Below are 16,694 nucleotides of genomic sequence, written 5' to 3' on the forward strand. Positions count from 1 at the left end.
GACAAATTCTGTGTATAAAACTTAAAAGTGACTCAAACACAAAGGACTCAATGGAGATGATGACATGCAAAAAGTCCAAATTTGACTTGAACCAAAACAAAAAGCAACAACCATAATGTTGACATTATGAATCTACAGACCGTTTATTAAACTAGCACAACCTGATTTTGACCTTCACACCAAATGGAAATAAGCATTTCGTCAAATCACTATAGATACAAATGGAGATGTGTAAAATATACAAGATTAAGTTACATGTGGAGAAACAGTAAGCATGACCACCAACCCCAGAGGCTGGGGCCAAAAACCACGGCAGTGTTTAACAGCTGCGGCATTTTTATTTTAACTTCATTTATGTGAAGACTTTTCTGTCAGTGTTAGAATGCGACAACCAGACAGCAGAATGAAACACACTGGCAAGAAATCCAACAGGTGCTTTTACAAAGATCAACAGGTCTCCCTTGTAAAAATAGATTCCTGATCTTCGTGATGAAATAAATGTTAAATAAACTAGAACTGATCACTCTACCAGCTGGTATGCAGCTGCAGTAAGCACATATACAGTAATAGTAACAAGAAAACACAGCTCTAGTGTTTGACGCTTCAGCACACAGTTAAATGGACACATCTTTGCGAGGTTCTATATTAATGCTAACCTGACCCCAAGTGCACAAATCCAGATTCCAAACTGTCATTATTTATTAAACACGGCGAAGGCAAAATGAGAAAGCTGTGCATCAAACACCTGGGACCCCCACAGCTGAGATGATTTAACCAGGATGCCTTCTGAATGTCTCCCTGTGGAGGTTTTCCAGGCATTTCTCTCCAGAATGACGACACAGTGGAGACAGAAACACCTTCTGTCCTGGGAACACACTGAGCTCACTGCCACTGGGGAGAAAGATCACCTGCTTTCCTTCCTTGAACAGCAACCTGATCTTTTATGTGCGGCGGATAATTGATGGATGGGAAAATGTGATTCTACTCTCTGTAGAATCACATTAACAACAGCAATTATACTCTCGTACATTGGCTTCTGTTGTTGCTCAGGTGGGAGGGGTTTCTCCTAACCTGGTGAAAACCAATCAATGTTCTACGCTTCACTTCGTCCACAGGGTCTGGACTCTCAGATATTCAGAAACGATCACTTCCTGGAGGCGTGGACTGTGTTGAAGTTTTCAGTTTTACTCAATGTTTGTCTGTGACACATGTAATGCACCAGTTCGACACTTTGGAAGTTACTGGAAATGACCTACGCTGTAGACAACCATCCTCCACTGTGAAGGAAGAAGAGCCGATCTGAACAAGGCGGCCGTTCATGTTCATTTAATATTTGGAAGTGTGACCAACATGTACTGAACAACTTCCTTCACTTCCTCTGCTGCCATTGCTAAAACTACAGACTGACTCCAATTATAAAACACCAGAAAATCAATTTCATCATTCACTAATTCTTCTGTTTGCTGATTGGCTTGTGTAGAAAATCTACCAGAGGAATCCCAGACGAGGCAATGAAAGGAGATGAGAATCAAACAACTGGGTAGGATGACAACGGTCAGGCTAGGTTTGTCGGCCGCTGGTTCGTTCACTGTACCATTTTAAATGGGACTGCAGATTTATTTATTTATTTTAGCAATGTCGCCTTGCAGAAACAATATTGTTCAAATCAGAAGGACCATTTTCCGTGAAGCTTGTACGATCTTCCAGGTCATGGATGGTTTCTTTCCCGGTGTTCCAGATTCTTCCTGAAGTCTCAAAACATGCCGAATATGTTCATAAGTCTCTCGATCTTACCATTATCTAGGATAGAGTGAATGGTTGTTTGTCCAGTGATGGACTGGTGACCTGCCTCCCTCTCTCCCTGATGGCTGTATTGGTCACCGGTCCTCCATGAACCTGCTGGGATTAAGTGTGTAAAGGTGATGAATAGATGTATAGGAAGTAGTCAAGGAAACCCAGCAAGGTAAACATCACTATGCAATGATTTGAACCAAATACATTTGCTTCTTCATCGCAAGTCGTCTCCAAACATAACAAAACATAAACCCTATTGCTGGCGATGACACTCATAATACTGAAAGACTTCCTTTGTGCGTATACTGTTCTAAGGACAGCTTCCATATCTGTGGATGTTATGAGCTGCAGCTTCTAGAAACTGAAGCCGAGTCAGTGACGCAAGATCAGCTCTTATCAGCATCTCTCCAGATTGGATTAAGTCTTTTGTAAACAATGAGGCTGTTGTGAGGTAAAGCTGAAATTTTATTTTATTTCTTTTTTGGTTTGTTTTTATCAGGCAGTGACTCGCAGAAGTTCCTTTTATTCGCATCTTTTCGTTTCACAGCCACAAACTTCAATTAATTTTATTTGGATTGTCTGTGATAAATCAGTAGAAAGGTGGGCGTGTGTGTGTGTGTGTGTGGGTGGGAGTTTGTGTGATTGTGAAGTGGAAAGAAAGTATGTGTCGTATGTCAGGTAGTGGTCAGGTGTTGGCTTTAAAAGGATAATCCACAAACCGGTTCTTCATCCAGACATCTTTCAGTTCAGTTCACTTCAGTTCAGTTCACTTCAGTTCAGTTCACTTCAGTTCAGTTCACTTCATGTTGGATCATTTCAGGTCATTAGCCGTCCATCTTCTCTTCTGTCTGCCATAACTCTGAAACGCAGAGAGTCATTTCTGAATCCACCTGTAGCCCTCTGGGTATTATCAAAGCAAACTGTACTTATTTGTTGTTTACTAGTTTCACTGTTTTTCTTTTGTTTTAGTTTGGATAATAAGTATTTGTAATCACAAAAAGTCAAAACAAGTGAGAGCAGCTGTGTTTCCATTACAGCCGTGTGCAAAACTTTCTCAATATTCAGCTAATGTCAAAAAAACACAATTCCTCAATTTTTTCCGTTACATAAGAAATTAAAATGAAATCAGTTTGCTCACATAATAAGTCATTAGAAAACATCCCACCCCATCGTCCTCCTACTGCTTCCTGTTGTCTTCTTCTTCTTCTTCTTCTTCTTCTTCCCTGTCAGTAGTAACATCCGGTTGTTTATGAAGTGACTTGTGTGAAAAACGTGTTTCCACTGCCGTTTTGTGAAATGCTCTCATTTCAATGCAGATGAAAAACCACCTCATACTGGCACAAAGACTTTTTGTCGAAAAACATTTTTCTTTAAGTTGGTCTGTTTCCATTAAGCAAATTTATTGTCGTTATTCCAGTTTGCACAACTTTACAGTTTGTGGAAATGCAGCTAACAGCATAATGCACCTAGAATTATGTTTATTTTCCAGCTGTTTAATTATTACTCCTCCAAAATCTAATCAATAAATAATTCACAATCCGTGGATATGATTGAACTCTCTTGATGCACAAACTCTCTTCTAAATGCCAGGCCAGTTACTGTTGATGAAAAGTTGGTTTGATTACTTTGTCAGGTGTTTTTTTTTTTTTTTTTTTTCATAAATCTAAGCTTAGTGGAACTGATTGATTCCACCAGACACCACTGCTGACATCATGATTACTTTTAGGATATAGCTGCACAAAATCAACTGAAAGCATATTTGGACCATCTCCTCTGCTCCCAGCCCGGTTCCTGAAGCGGCTCCGTCTGCCTGGACAGTCTGGATGCAGAGCTGCTTTTTATAGTGCATGTGAAACACCTTTCTCTCTCCCACACACGGCAGGATTATTTCCTCTCACTGTTTCTGCTGAATCCATTTCTCTCCACTGTGTTCACAGTCAGGAGGGCTCAGTTTTGTTAGCAATCTGAGGACTTTCTCCCTTGTTTCTTATGCGAAGACTGAAAGGCAGCTTCACACAATAAATCAGCCTCAGAAATGTTAAATGTTGAAATGTGTGGATTCAGAACCATTTAGAAACACAAAACCAAACAAGAAGGAGCTTCAAATGTGCAGGACAGCCATTATGACTGAAGTAGTAAGGATAGTTTAAAATTTAAACCGTATCTTAAAGTTTAAAGTTTAAACCGTATCTGGTTTAAACCGGTTTAGACCAGATACGGTTTAAACCGTTCTTGGTTTGGCTCAGTTTCATCAACCAGTCCTATTTCTGAACCTAAAACCTGACCGTAGTCTTTCTGTTACATCCTCTAAAACATTTTGAAGATCCGGGAAATTTTTGAAAACAGAAAAAACAGCAAAAATTGATACAAATCAGAAAGGGGACAACTTCTCTTTCACAACACTGTTTACGACCACTCCCTTCAGGTTTCCTTTATTAAGTACAGGATGAGTTGCAGGTCTCAGTGTTCACATGTGATATTCAGATCTTCCAGTCATTCACCTCGTTGCAGAAGGTCCATGCCTGTGTGAGTCATGGTTGTGAATGCATACATCTGTGCTCTCCGGCTTACATCTAGCTGTACGGCTTCTTCTGTTCTGACTGTGCCCACTGACCCGCATAAAGCCATCTGAACACGTCTGCAGTCTTTTTCATCAGCTGGCTCCGTTCTCAGTGAGCGCACACCAGAGTCGTCGGGGGGTTTAACTCAGAGGGAGCCAGCGTTTTGTGGGCCTCATCTCCCCCGAGGCAGCGAGGTACTGGATCAGGACCCTTCATGTGACCACATTAAGGTGTTCCTAGCAAGTTAATCAGGGGCGTTATAACATTCTTAAAGTCAGATGTTTTACAACCGTTGCTCAAAAAGACATGCATGTAATCAAACAATGGAAGGTTGAGAAGGTCCTGCATACAAACTGTCAATGTCCACACTTCACATCTGGAGTCTGGTCTGCATCTTGACTTAACTGGATGTATAAAGACATCAGATTTGTGCATTTGATGTAGAACAGTTTCTGCTTTCCTGAGCTCCAAGAGTCGTATAAAAGAATCTTTTTAATGCCAAGGCAGTAAAAGAAGGAGTATTTAATCTTCTGCAGCCTGTCAGCATGATGAGAGTTTCTGTAAACTCCTCTCTTAGCAAATATCCTCCACAGAGTCAGATGCAGTTTTACTACAATTTGTAGCCATATGTGGAGAGTCTGATAAACCTGCAGCTTTTAGATGTGTACATGGCAAGGTTATAACAGTTTTGGGTTTTTCATTATACTTCAGTTTTGTTTGTGACTTTTTGTTTGTCTAAATTAGTTACTTTTAGTTGGTTTTTAGAGTGTCCTTGCTAGTTTTTATTTGTTGTTATTAACTGAATATTTTTTGTGTTTAGTTTAGTTGTTATTAGTTATGGTTTGGGGGTTTCTATACTTTGGTTAATTTCTAAGTGCAGAATTCAAAAAGGTCAAAGTATTGTATTTCTTATACATTGATTAGGTAAAGACAACAGTAGATACCAGTTTCAGAAAATGGATTGTTGAACAACCAGCTGACTCTGGTGTTTCCTCCAAACGTTTGCTGTTAACATTTTGCAGACTAGTGTTATCACCACCAGGAGGAACATGGAGTTCCATGATGACTAAACTGCTTGTGTGGAAAAGAAAATCAATTTCACATCAGTTTGTAAGGACAATTAATTGATTCATAAACATGAAAACAAATGATATTATGTCTATCCTTTCTGTATATTTTAGTCAGCTTTATAAACACATGATGTTGCTCCTATAAGTGATAGTTTTTCCCCATTGATTGCTGTTTTTATTTATTTCAGTTATTTCTCAATTTCACTTTTGGTTATTTTGTTAGTTTTAGTTAACTACAGCCTTGGTCCCTGGTCCAATCTGGACTCTTCTGTTTACTTCTCAGCCTCTACTAAGGTCATAAACGGCATTATGGAGAAGCAGTTTTAGGATGACTGTTGGAAAGGGGATCCTTAAAGAGACAGAGTCCAATTTCAAGATGTCAAACTGTGAAATCTATTTGCTTTTAAGTTATTTTTGACGTCAACCTTATTTTTTTTTATAAAAACTGAAAGTAATATAGTTACCTGACTGTGTAGGTGTGTGTGTGTGTGGGCATGTGTGTGTGTGTGTGTGTGTGTGTTGTGATCCCAGTGTGATGCTCCTCAAAATAGAAACACGTCTGATAACTAATCCCACACACTAGCTGCTTTAGTTCAGATCAAATACCTTTTGGCCAGTTTCCACATTAATCTTCAGAGTACATTTCCAATGAGGAGCTCTATTGATTAGTTCCTGTGAATTAAACGCAGGGGCTGACCTTCTTTCTGCTCAGGCGGTTAATACCCCTCCTAGGGATTCATTAAAACCTGGATGAGTGGATGGGGGCGTTTGACAAACAGAGATCAAAGAGGATCTTTAAAACAAAAGGGGAGTGGGAACCATAGCAACCACAAGCACTATTAAAATAAAGTTGTGTGTGTGTGTGTGTAGGTGTGTGTGTGTTCCTGTATATATGCTTTGATAAAAAGCGTCGCAGTCTAAATTACAAAAATGAACCTGGTCTGGTTGAAGAGCGTCTCAGAAATCAAAACCAGATTTCGGAGCGTCTGAAACAATCCAGATCCTTCCACCGTATCGCACACAGAGGCCGCTTGTTGTCTGGAAGATGAATGGAGCGCCGGACCGGGCGACTCCGTCTCAACTCATTCACATAAACACTGTCAGCTGCAACAAGAAACCTTCTTGGTTATGACCGTAGCAATGAAGATGAACTGGTAGTTAAGTATGTCAAGAGATGATCCTGAGAGACAAAAGTTTGGATATCTGCCTACATAAAGTTTGTTGATGAAATCTGTTCTAATTGGGGGGGAGGAGGATTTGCTTTCTTGAGTCATTTCTTTTGGTAGCACTTTGCTATTATTAATAATATTAACATGAATGCGTGGTTCAGTTTGAGTTGGTATCATGAGGTGAGAAGCTTGTTATGATCGTCGCCTTCAGTGGCTGAAGTCCCTGTAGCTGTGTTTGTTGCAGCTTTTATGTATTCTTAGACTACACAGAAAGGAAGATCTGCTCCGACAATGATTGATGTTTATCATCATCATCATCATCATCATCATCATCATCATTGGCTTCTGGTTTTTCTGCAGCCAACCAAGAGACATTTTACTAAGGTCTAGGAGGATGGGTATGTGAACATTTGACCCAGTATGTAAAATTCAATTGAAATGAAATTAGATTTAAATCGCAAACATTTCATAACAAGCACTGATGTCATGTTCTGGTGCACAGGGGCCCCTGAGAATAGAATAGGAATAAAAGTAGAACTGTTATTGTTCTTTACTCCCAGCAAGTAAAGAATAATAACAGAAAAAAAAACGTTTTTAAAAACCAAACACCAAAATAAAAATAACAAGGTTAAAGAATATGTCAAATTTGCATGAAATATATATTATTATCATTATTTTACTGAATTAGAAATGGCAGAAGCATTTAGTACGAAAAACTTCTTTTAATCTTTGGAGATCTTCAGCTGTAGAGGCTCTTATAACGGTACACGACACGTTAAATCCCTTCCTATACTTACACTTTAAGGATCTATAACAACCACAAACAAAATGCTGGTTTAGTCAGTGGCATCGATATCTGAGTGTACAGATTTCTTCTTTAGCATTAATGTGATTTCTATCTGATACTATTTTTCTCTTCTAGGATTTCCAAACTTAGAAATAGTTGTGTGTTCTTTGGTTTGTCTCAATATTGTTGATAACATTGGTAAAAGTTGCCCCATCAAATATTAAATTCTTAATTCAGAAATATTCACGTCATGAAGTCAAATCTCATTTTGTGTGTCTGAAAAAACGAGTTTAAAGAACAAAAATGAGCATTTAATGGATACACAGTCCCCAACTGTGGTGTATTTTCATTACTAATGCCAGAATCCATAATACCACTCACAAACTCTTATACAATAACTATTTAAAATAACTACTAGAACTTCTGCCTTAAACTCAGACTGCTCCCTGGAGTACGTTTCTGACGGCAAATCGTAGATAGAAGAAATTTTGAGATTGATCTCAGCAATTTTCTAGAAAAAAAAAAGAAAATGTATGAGATTCAAGTCAAAAAATTTTGACTTTTGGAAATTTCCTGAGTTTGAAAATGTTTGCACTCTGAGTGGCTTGTCCTCTGCGTATCGGACGCCGACCTGATTGGTGGAATAACTTGTGTTTTACACAATTAATTTTACAAACAAGGTTTTGTTTGTGGTTTGAAGAATACAGTACAGCACATCAGTGCATTTCATAGCTGTTTTTAAAGTGCTTTATAATTAAATTCACATTGATGAGTTGTAAATTTTGGACATTTGAAACTCTAAAATTTCCATGTTTTTTCTAGAAAATTTCTGAAATGAATCTCAAGATTAATGAGTTTTTTTCTAGAAAACGTTTGAAGTTCAGAAATGTCCTTGTTTTTGTCTAAAAGACTTTAGAGATTTTTGACAAGAATGTCCTCTTCCTTCCATTATTTTTTTTTGTACTCAGAATGACCCTGAGATGTGTTGTACATTTTCAGTGACAGTGTCAGTGTGCATTTTAAGGCATTTTAAAGAAAATAGATTATGAAAAACACAATCTACTTTCACCAGTAAACTATTTCTGAGAAATATTGTAAAGAAAAAGGAAGTGATTTGTTTTTCTTCCCAAGTAAATTAGTTCTGAGATTAATGCAATTAATGCAAACGGAGCCAGTAACATGAGAAGCCTTCACAACCTGAGATGAATACATACATGTCTGCAACCCAGACATGAGGCTGTACTGGAGTAACAGGAGGACGTCCATGTTTGTTTTGGTCGGTGCCCCATCATTTCTGTTCAATGTGACAAAATTCAGTATGAACTGAAAGTTGTCCACACATAAAAATAAAAAAATTCAAATTTCAGCAAAAAAATTGTTTATCAAGACCTGATATGTGAACTTTAGTGGTAGCACTGGAGCAGCGAAAGTATTTCAGCATATATATATATATATATATATAGTAACATTTTCGGGTGTCTCCTTCTGCTTTTAGAGACATTTTGTCCAACATGTGCGACAGAAGCAAAGTGCTTTGCGTGACAATAATATCCTGATGTCGATAGCTACTGATTCAACCCCACACGTCTCTGAGGGGTTTATTTTTGCGATAATGAGGAGACACACACTCTCACACACTAATTTACAATCCCAAGCTGATTTGATTTGATGAACCATGGACACCCCGCGACTCCGGTCCCCGTACCGGCAGACGGAGCGGAAAAGGCGAGGAGGATGAAAAGCGAGTTGCAAACATAACAGCAGAGCAACAACCAGTCAGGCTGGCTGTGATTGTGGAGCAAACTGTGAGAGACAGGATATTGATTTGTAGCTTTCCTGCTGCTTTCTGCCTCATTAGCCAATGACACACACACACATGCACACACAACTGTGTTTGATGAAGATCTGTCGCAGCTGTCCGTGCAAGGCGCTCTGCTTGTGTGTCTAAATGACACACAAGCAGCAAAGTGAGGATGTGTCTCTTTAATCATGTGATTTGTAGACTTTTTCAACATCTGTTTATTGCAATGCTTTGAAGCATCTCGGTTTCCATTAGTAGTTTTGATCACTTTACTGAAGTTCTCCTCATTCGTTCTGTCTTCCAGAGTCTGCTTTTCTACACCATGAACAAGATGAAGAACTTTAAGAGACGGTTCTCCCTGTCAGTCCCACGTACTGAGACCATCGAGGAGAATGAGTTCACTGAACAGATCAACCAGCTCAACATAAGACACACCCAGGGTAAGAACTCCAACCCCCTCCAATCCTCCTCATTATGTCCTAATCTCTTTATTTTGCTACTATCTTAAAGATGTTCCACAGAAGAGCTGGAAAATCGCCTTCGTTCTGAAAAACTTTAAACAAAAAGTGTTTTATTTTAGAACAAAATAAAAGTTCAAAATACACCAAGTTATTCATCCTGTGTGCGATTCCTCCCCGTTTCTTCGTGATTCTGGTCCAGAACAAGAACAAGTATCACATGGGAGCCAATCACGCTTCATTTGAAATTGATCTGTGTTTACAGTAATACATGAGTGTATTATGATGACCCTGTTTAGACCTGGGATTACCTGCTTTACTTTCAGATGAACAAGCAACCCTGATACAGAGTGGCCTGTCAGCACAGCAATCATCAGCTCAGCTGCATTCATTCACTAGAACCATTTTATTTGTCTGTATCCTGAAGGCCACTGGATGCTTTTCAATCAACCATAAAGTTGCTCAACTTGAAATAACAAAAGTAAACTCACTTAATGGAGTCATGCTAATGTAGAAAATGCATTGCTCCATTCTTTTTACAAGGCCTAAATCTTGTTCTCACTGAAATGAGGCTTATTGTTGTCATAACAATGTGGAAAAGGACTTAAACAGATTTAATTTTTGTTTCCTGATTTCCTTTTTCCTGTAATAAATGAGTAGAACAATTAAAATAAAAACCTAAATCTTACAGAGTGTTTTTGGTCCTAGTTTTAGTGCAAGTATCTTAGAAAACTTGAAATAAGACAAAATTAACTTACAAATAACATTTCAGAAATTTATAGAAGCTTGTTTTCCTTAATAATGATCAAAATAAAACACTGGTCCTATTGGCAGATTATTTATTTAACATGTAACAAGATATTTTGCCCATGTTATAAGTAAAAGAATCTGCTAGTATTTTATTGTGAATATTAAGGAGTTATTGACTTAAACCAAGTGCCTATTTCATACTGAAAAGTTACTTGTAAGTTAGTTTTGCCTCATTTTCACTGAACTAATTTAGTTGCACTAGAAATTAAACCAAAAATTCTGCATCAGATTTAATGTTTTTGCTGTGGGTATTTATAAAATCGACTAAGTTCTTCACTATTAATCTCTCCAATTAGCTGTTAATTATTATTTTTCAGTGAGGCTGTGGAGTCCAATCAGGTTTCAGCTCATTAGAAGTTGAATCATTTTGCAAATCCAAAGACTCTTCTATTTGCCAGCACCATTTGCTGGGTCTGAGTCAATCAGCGACTTGTGACTATTAATAAGAGTGCAGACAGGATTACCTAACTGGGTGTTTGACTGCCAGTCATTTCCATTTTCTGGGTCAGAACCTCACAGAGCCGGTTGAGTTTCCACACTGTGACTGGTGCCACCAGGACAGCACAGCAGATCCACAGGTTTTGATTGGAAATCAGATCAATCCTGGAGTAAGTAACAGATAATACAAAAACAAATAGTGTTAATAACTAGATGGTTTAGTCTTTGCTGCTAGACAGTGTGACTGCAAAGGCATAGAAGTATGAAATTACAACACTGCATATGGTTGGCCTGTCCTTCACCTGGGGATGATTGTTATGCTGCTGCTGCTGGTTCTTGATGATTACAGGTTTTAGGTTTTCTGACTCTTCCTTGCAATTATATTTGCAATAACAAAATACTGATCTTGTAATATTACAATTTATCGCTTATTATAGAAACATAAAATAAAGAAAACACTTAAAGGACATCTTAGCCGTGTTCAGTAGAATCAAACAGTGAGAAGAAAGTATAAAATTCTTTAATCAAGTCGGTTCTACTGCCACCTGCAGAAATGCACTGCTTGCTCAGAAACAACCAGTTGTAGTGCATACATGCTCAAGATTGCCAATCTGCTAGTAGAAACAACTTAGCGTTGGCGGCCATGTTTACTATCCTGCAAACTGCATATTCTTGCCTGGTTCTGCTGAGGGGGAGGAGCTACATTAACCTGAGACTGATTGGTGAAAAACCTGTCTGGATTTTCTTTCTTTTTCCTTTTTTTAAATTTTTTTGTCAAGCATAAACTAAAAATTTGAAAGAAAATACAGCTTGGAACCTAAAATACCTAGATACAATGCTAGTTACATGCTATTGGTTGGCACTTGCAAAGCAGTCAATCTAGAAGCGACATTGATTTTACTTGCTGTTTATTGGTTGGGCTCCCAAGAGTGGAGATAAGGAGGACTGTAGATTTGATCTTATATGGTAGAGCTAAGACGGTTTCCAGTGTGCATTCTAATGCATATTAAGGTATATTTGTTGATTGAAATATCAAAAAAGGCAGATATAATCTTTAGAAGGAGACTCAAGTATTTGCAGATTATAGGTGTGACCACTAACTTCTGCAAATACTGCCGGCATGTTGTACATGGGTTAGCTTGTGTTCTTAAAGGGGCAATATGAAGTATTTCCCATGTACATAGTGCCATTTTATACCACAATCAAGTAACTATGTTACCATTAGTTGTTGTAAAAAGGCTGTATATGTCAAATATGACTTTGACTTTGAAGTTTAATGCCTTGAAATTGAGCCTCTGTCCCTTTAAAAACTTCTGCTCTTTCTGAAACTTCCCTTCAGGAAGTCGTCACAACATGGTTCAGCCTTTAACAACCAGCACTGCACTGAGAAGTAGCTTTTATAATGAGCTCGGCTGATGGGGAATTACACCAGGTGTTTGCTACTTGCAGCTGGCTAGTCTGAAGGAGCTGAATTGGGGAGCTGCAGGGGGAAGGCTGCTTTGTGAGGTGGAAGCTCAAAAGCTCGGAAACTTCAGTTTTGAGGAGAAGCCGCGTCTTGAGGCTGGGTACTAGGTCCAACCCGGCGTTTTGCACAGCTGAATGGGTTGCCATGGAGATTCAAGGATTTCTCAAACATGCATGGGGGAATCCAGGCAAGACTCCAGATATGTTTTTCAGGAGGATGTAATATTATAGCATGATATAAAGCTCAGATTTTACATAATTCTGTCCCTTTAAATGATCGTGTTGACTGTGATCAATAAAAACTATATATATATATATATATATCTGAAGTCTTTGTAGGTATTTTTCCCTCAGTCTAATCTTGCTTTTTGTTCTCTCAGTGTAAGAGCAATTTCAGCTACACAAGCTCAGACATCATGCTGTGCACCATAATGGATTGTCCTTTTCATAACCAGGTGTCCAGCAGACATCCGTCCGTCTCTCCCGACTGGGCTCACATTAGTCTCACCTTTAGCCGCCCTAATTAGCATCGAAGGATCAAAGGAGCGCTGCAGCTGTGAAATTCAAATGACCAGAAAACAGTTTGTCATTTCATCCTCTCAGCCTATTTAGACTGATAATCAACACAACACTCAGCCAGGCTGCACCAGAGCAACTCTGAGCTTCTTCTGAAATGTCTTGTTAGATTCATTCAGACATTTGTCAGAACTCAAAGCCTTCCTGGGATTCAGCTCTTCTTCTTCTTCTCTTGTTTTCTTGTACTGGACCGTGTTAGGCTTTGTAATTACAAAGACCTGAGTGTGTGTGTGTGTGTGTGTGTGTTATCAGGGTTAAGCACATCACAGGTTGAGCAGGAGCAGTGTGTGTCTCGGTGACTCGACGTTGGGAAGGTGGCTTTAGTAACACCTAATAAAGCGTCCTGCTCTTTGTTTGCCGTTGTCCCCATGGAAACAGGGATTGTGTGCTGCACACCAAGGGGGCTCCAATATGTCCACCATGGTGCTGCTGTTAATGCTGCCATTGGAAAACCCCCCCCAAAAAAACAACAATTTCCCAGTGTGAAGCATTTAAAAGCCAGCCAGGTACCAAACACTGACCGCTGTCCAAGGCACAACGTTGAACATGGAGGATCAAAGTCCTTTCTGTTCAGCACAGTAGGGGGTCACAGCATTCTTACACTGCAACTGACCAACACTGGGCTTCACTGGAATTTTCTTCACCGTGACCCGGCTGCCTCATGTCTAGTGTGTGAAATGGACAGTCAGACTTTTCTTGAAAGCCGGTTTCTGCTTATTATCTGCTTTTGTACATCAAACACAGTTCAGCTAAAGGGTAAATAGCAATATTGATTCTCCATGTCAAACTGAAGAATGGCTCTGTTTAGTTGGAAAAGGCCCACATAGTAACATAATGATGTCTTATTGGGATTTTATGGAACAGACTAACAAAAAGAAGTGATTAGCCATGAAAATGAAGGAAAATAGTAAGTTTTAAAAAAAAAAATAAAAAAAAAATTCTAATAACTATAAAGCTGCTTTGATTTTGTTACTTTTATGCACTAATCTATAACCTATATGCCCTGGATATGTACAACCAGCTGTTATTGACGGGAATGTTGGTTCAGGAGGGAAAAATACAAATGCATCCCAACATTTTGCAGATTTTTGTGAGTAAAATATATTTTGAACATCAAACCTTTTGCTTGCAATTTCCAATTGCACAGTAATTCGCGTTGCCTTTTAACAGCAAATCCAAATAGAGTCTGCTGATTCTTCATGATTAAAGTCAGGAAGAAGAACAGAAGTTCATAGAAAACCTGCTTTAAACACAAACACATTATGAAAACTGATGACGGTGATGAAAAGCCTTTCCCTTTTTTTGTTTTCTAGCATCATGTTTGCGAGCACAAATGCGTGTAAACACACCGAGCAATATTGAGGTTGGTGAATGTGATGAAAGTCCAGATACAGAGCGATTAGGTTTTGATCTAATTATCATGTCAGGCTGGATCACAGAGTTTTTCATGACATGGCTGCCGGGGTCCGACGCACAGCATCTGAAGCTGGGTTTAATGATTCACATGGACCAGAGGAGGCTAGTCTGCCCTTCAACTTCTGCAACGAGGGAAGTAAAAACTACATAAATAAGCAAGGTTCTCTACATGATGAAGGATAAGAGTGTGTGGACTAATGAGGGTAGAAACAGCCATTAGCTTGCTTAGATTTTTTTTTTCAGATTTAGTTCACATGTAGCCAGCTCTTTTTTTCATTTTATAAAGTATCTCATCCACACCTGATTGGTTTAAGAAAAGTGTCCATAAACAGACTGTTGGTTTTAACATGCTAAACCCACAGGGGGCAGTGTAGTGAAAAGCTAATACCTGTTGTATGTCAACTAAATGAAACCTTCAAAACGATCACAACTTCCTGTCAGGAAATAAATATGGCGCCAGGAGTTTTTTGTTTGTTTGTTTGTTTTTAATGTTTTATTTGCTCTACTGGCCTTTATTTGATAGTGACAGGAAAGTGGGTAATGATAGGACATGTGGCAAAGGCCACCAGGCCGGGAATCCAACCAACCTGCAATAGCCACATGGAGGATTAAAACCTCCATATGTGGGTTGTGCTTAACCACAGCATCACCATGGTGACAGGAGGTTCAGACAGGGAGGCTGAACTACTTTTAAATACTGTGTTAGAATGAAACACAAGACAATGTGGAGGGGGTGTGAGGACGCGCGTGGAGATAGAACGACAGTTTGCCTCGTGTGGGACGGACAGTTGGCGTAAAACAGCTGACCTCTGAGCGCTCCTTCTCCTTTGCAACTTAACTTGTTAGAAAAGTAAAAGTAAGAAAATGTCTGAAGAAATGTAAAAATCAGCACTTCTCTGAAAGCAGCCATGTTTCCTCCACTGCATGGCTAAACAGAAACAACGGTCACACATATGACGTCAGCGACACGTTGTTTGTTGCAGACCGTCAAGACTGGAACTTTAAATGTCCGGTTTCCAATGTCCACACGCAAAAGAAAAAAAAAAGGAGACTTTGCAAACCTCCACTTTGCCCAGAGATTTTACTATCAATTGTTTTGAGTATTAAACAGTTTCCATGTGAATGAAAGGCCAAATCGTGTAAAAATGCATTCGGTTTCCCGGGTATTCAACTCGGTGTGGATGAGCTGAATGACCCTTCAGATGCTGACCCCGTCCTGTCCTTCCAGGGCTGACTCCGGACCGGCTCGGCCCTCCGTCACACGATGCCAGCCCAGTGAGCCCTGAGGCAACCACACCAGGAGCTCACTCTCCGTCCCACCTGCACTACCACAGCCAGGCCCAGCACAGACGCTTTTCCATGGAAGTGAGTAACAAACGGGTTGATGCTGCGGAGCGAGGAGTGATAGTGACTTCTGTTCACCCTATTAAAAATAAAATAAAAACCAAACATATTTGGGTCAGAAATGAAGTTACCATTGCTGGTATTCAATGGAGGTATCTTTCTATTCTGGGAGACGTGATTTAATGTTTCATTATATTACTGCCTTAGACAGATACAAGGTTGTTCAGTGTGAAAAGGTTGATGTCTCTGAGACTGACTGACTCACCTCCACTACTTTTTAACCTTTCCGTAGCGTCGCTCTTTTCTTTCGCAGACCGTTTACAGCCCTACCTTCGCAGGTAAAAAACTCCAGTTTGAAGGAGCATGAGTCAACCTGACTTTTTTTTTTTTTCTCTCAGACAGACCAGTGAGAATACTGTACACCAGAGTGAAGCGAATACTTAGACAGATGTAATGAGGACAGAAATAACAGCATGACAACAAGTGAGCCGGTGTTCAGCTTCCTCAGACCTCTACAGCTGCTTGCTACAAACGTGAGGAGTGGATTTTTCTAATGAGGGGTTTACAACGGGTCAGCAGCTAATGCGGTGAAAAACAATTAGCTACATTTTTGGAAGAATCTCAGAGATCTTTTGCTTTTCCTTTGATCTGAAGATCATTAATGCATTTGACAATGCTGCTGTAGAACCTTGCTGACATCTGTTTTGTTAGTTTGTTGTTATTTCATCATGTTTAGGAAATAAAAACAGTATTTCATGTTGGTGAACATGAACAGAACCGTGCTGGCTCAGGGTCTGCTGGGAGCAGCGGCTGACTTTCCGTTAGAAATGTGAGGAGATCTTTGTCGCTGATCTGCTCATGTTGTCAAAAATGTCAAAAACTCAATTTTGACATTTTAGGAATTGTGAAGAGTTTTTCCATGAAGCAAATTGATTTTCGTCATTCCAATGTAGCTGCGTTGCCATTGAGTATAACTGCACAAATTGGATTTAGGAGAATGAATTCA

The 16,694-nt window shown here is 39.3% G+C and overlaps 1 protein-coding gene across 2 annotated transcripts in view; it reads left to right on the forward strand.

Moving 5' to 3' along the window:
- The window catches only part of cdk18 (cyclin dependent kinase 18), a 41,517-nt gene that overhangs the window by 11,524 nt on the left and 13,299 nt on the right, over positions 1 to 16,694 (forward strand). For both annotated transcript variants that reach the window (XM_044121406.1, XM_044121407.1), the window contains 2 exons: positions 9,487 to 9,622; positions 15,573 to 15,709. In XM_044121406.1, coding sequence (XP_043977341.1) covers positions 9,487 to 9,622; positions 15,573 to 15,709 — 273 coding nt within the window. The remainder of the gene's footprint in view (positions 1 to 9,486; positions 9,623 to 15,572; positions 15,710 to 16,694) is intronic.

The sequence above is a fragment of the Gambusia affinis genome, linkage group LG07 (assembly GCF_019740435.1).
Source record: "Gambusia affinis linkage group LG07, SWU_Gaff_1.0, whole genome shotgun sequence".
NCBI classification, from domain to species: domain Eukaryota; kingdom Metazoa; phylum Chordata; class Actinopteri; order Cyprinodontiformes; family Poeciliidae; genus Gambusia; species Gambusia affinis.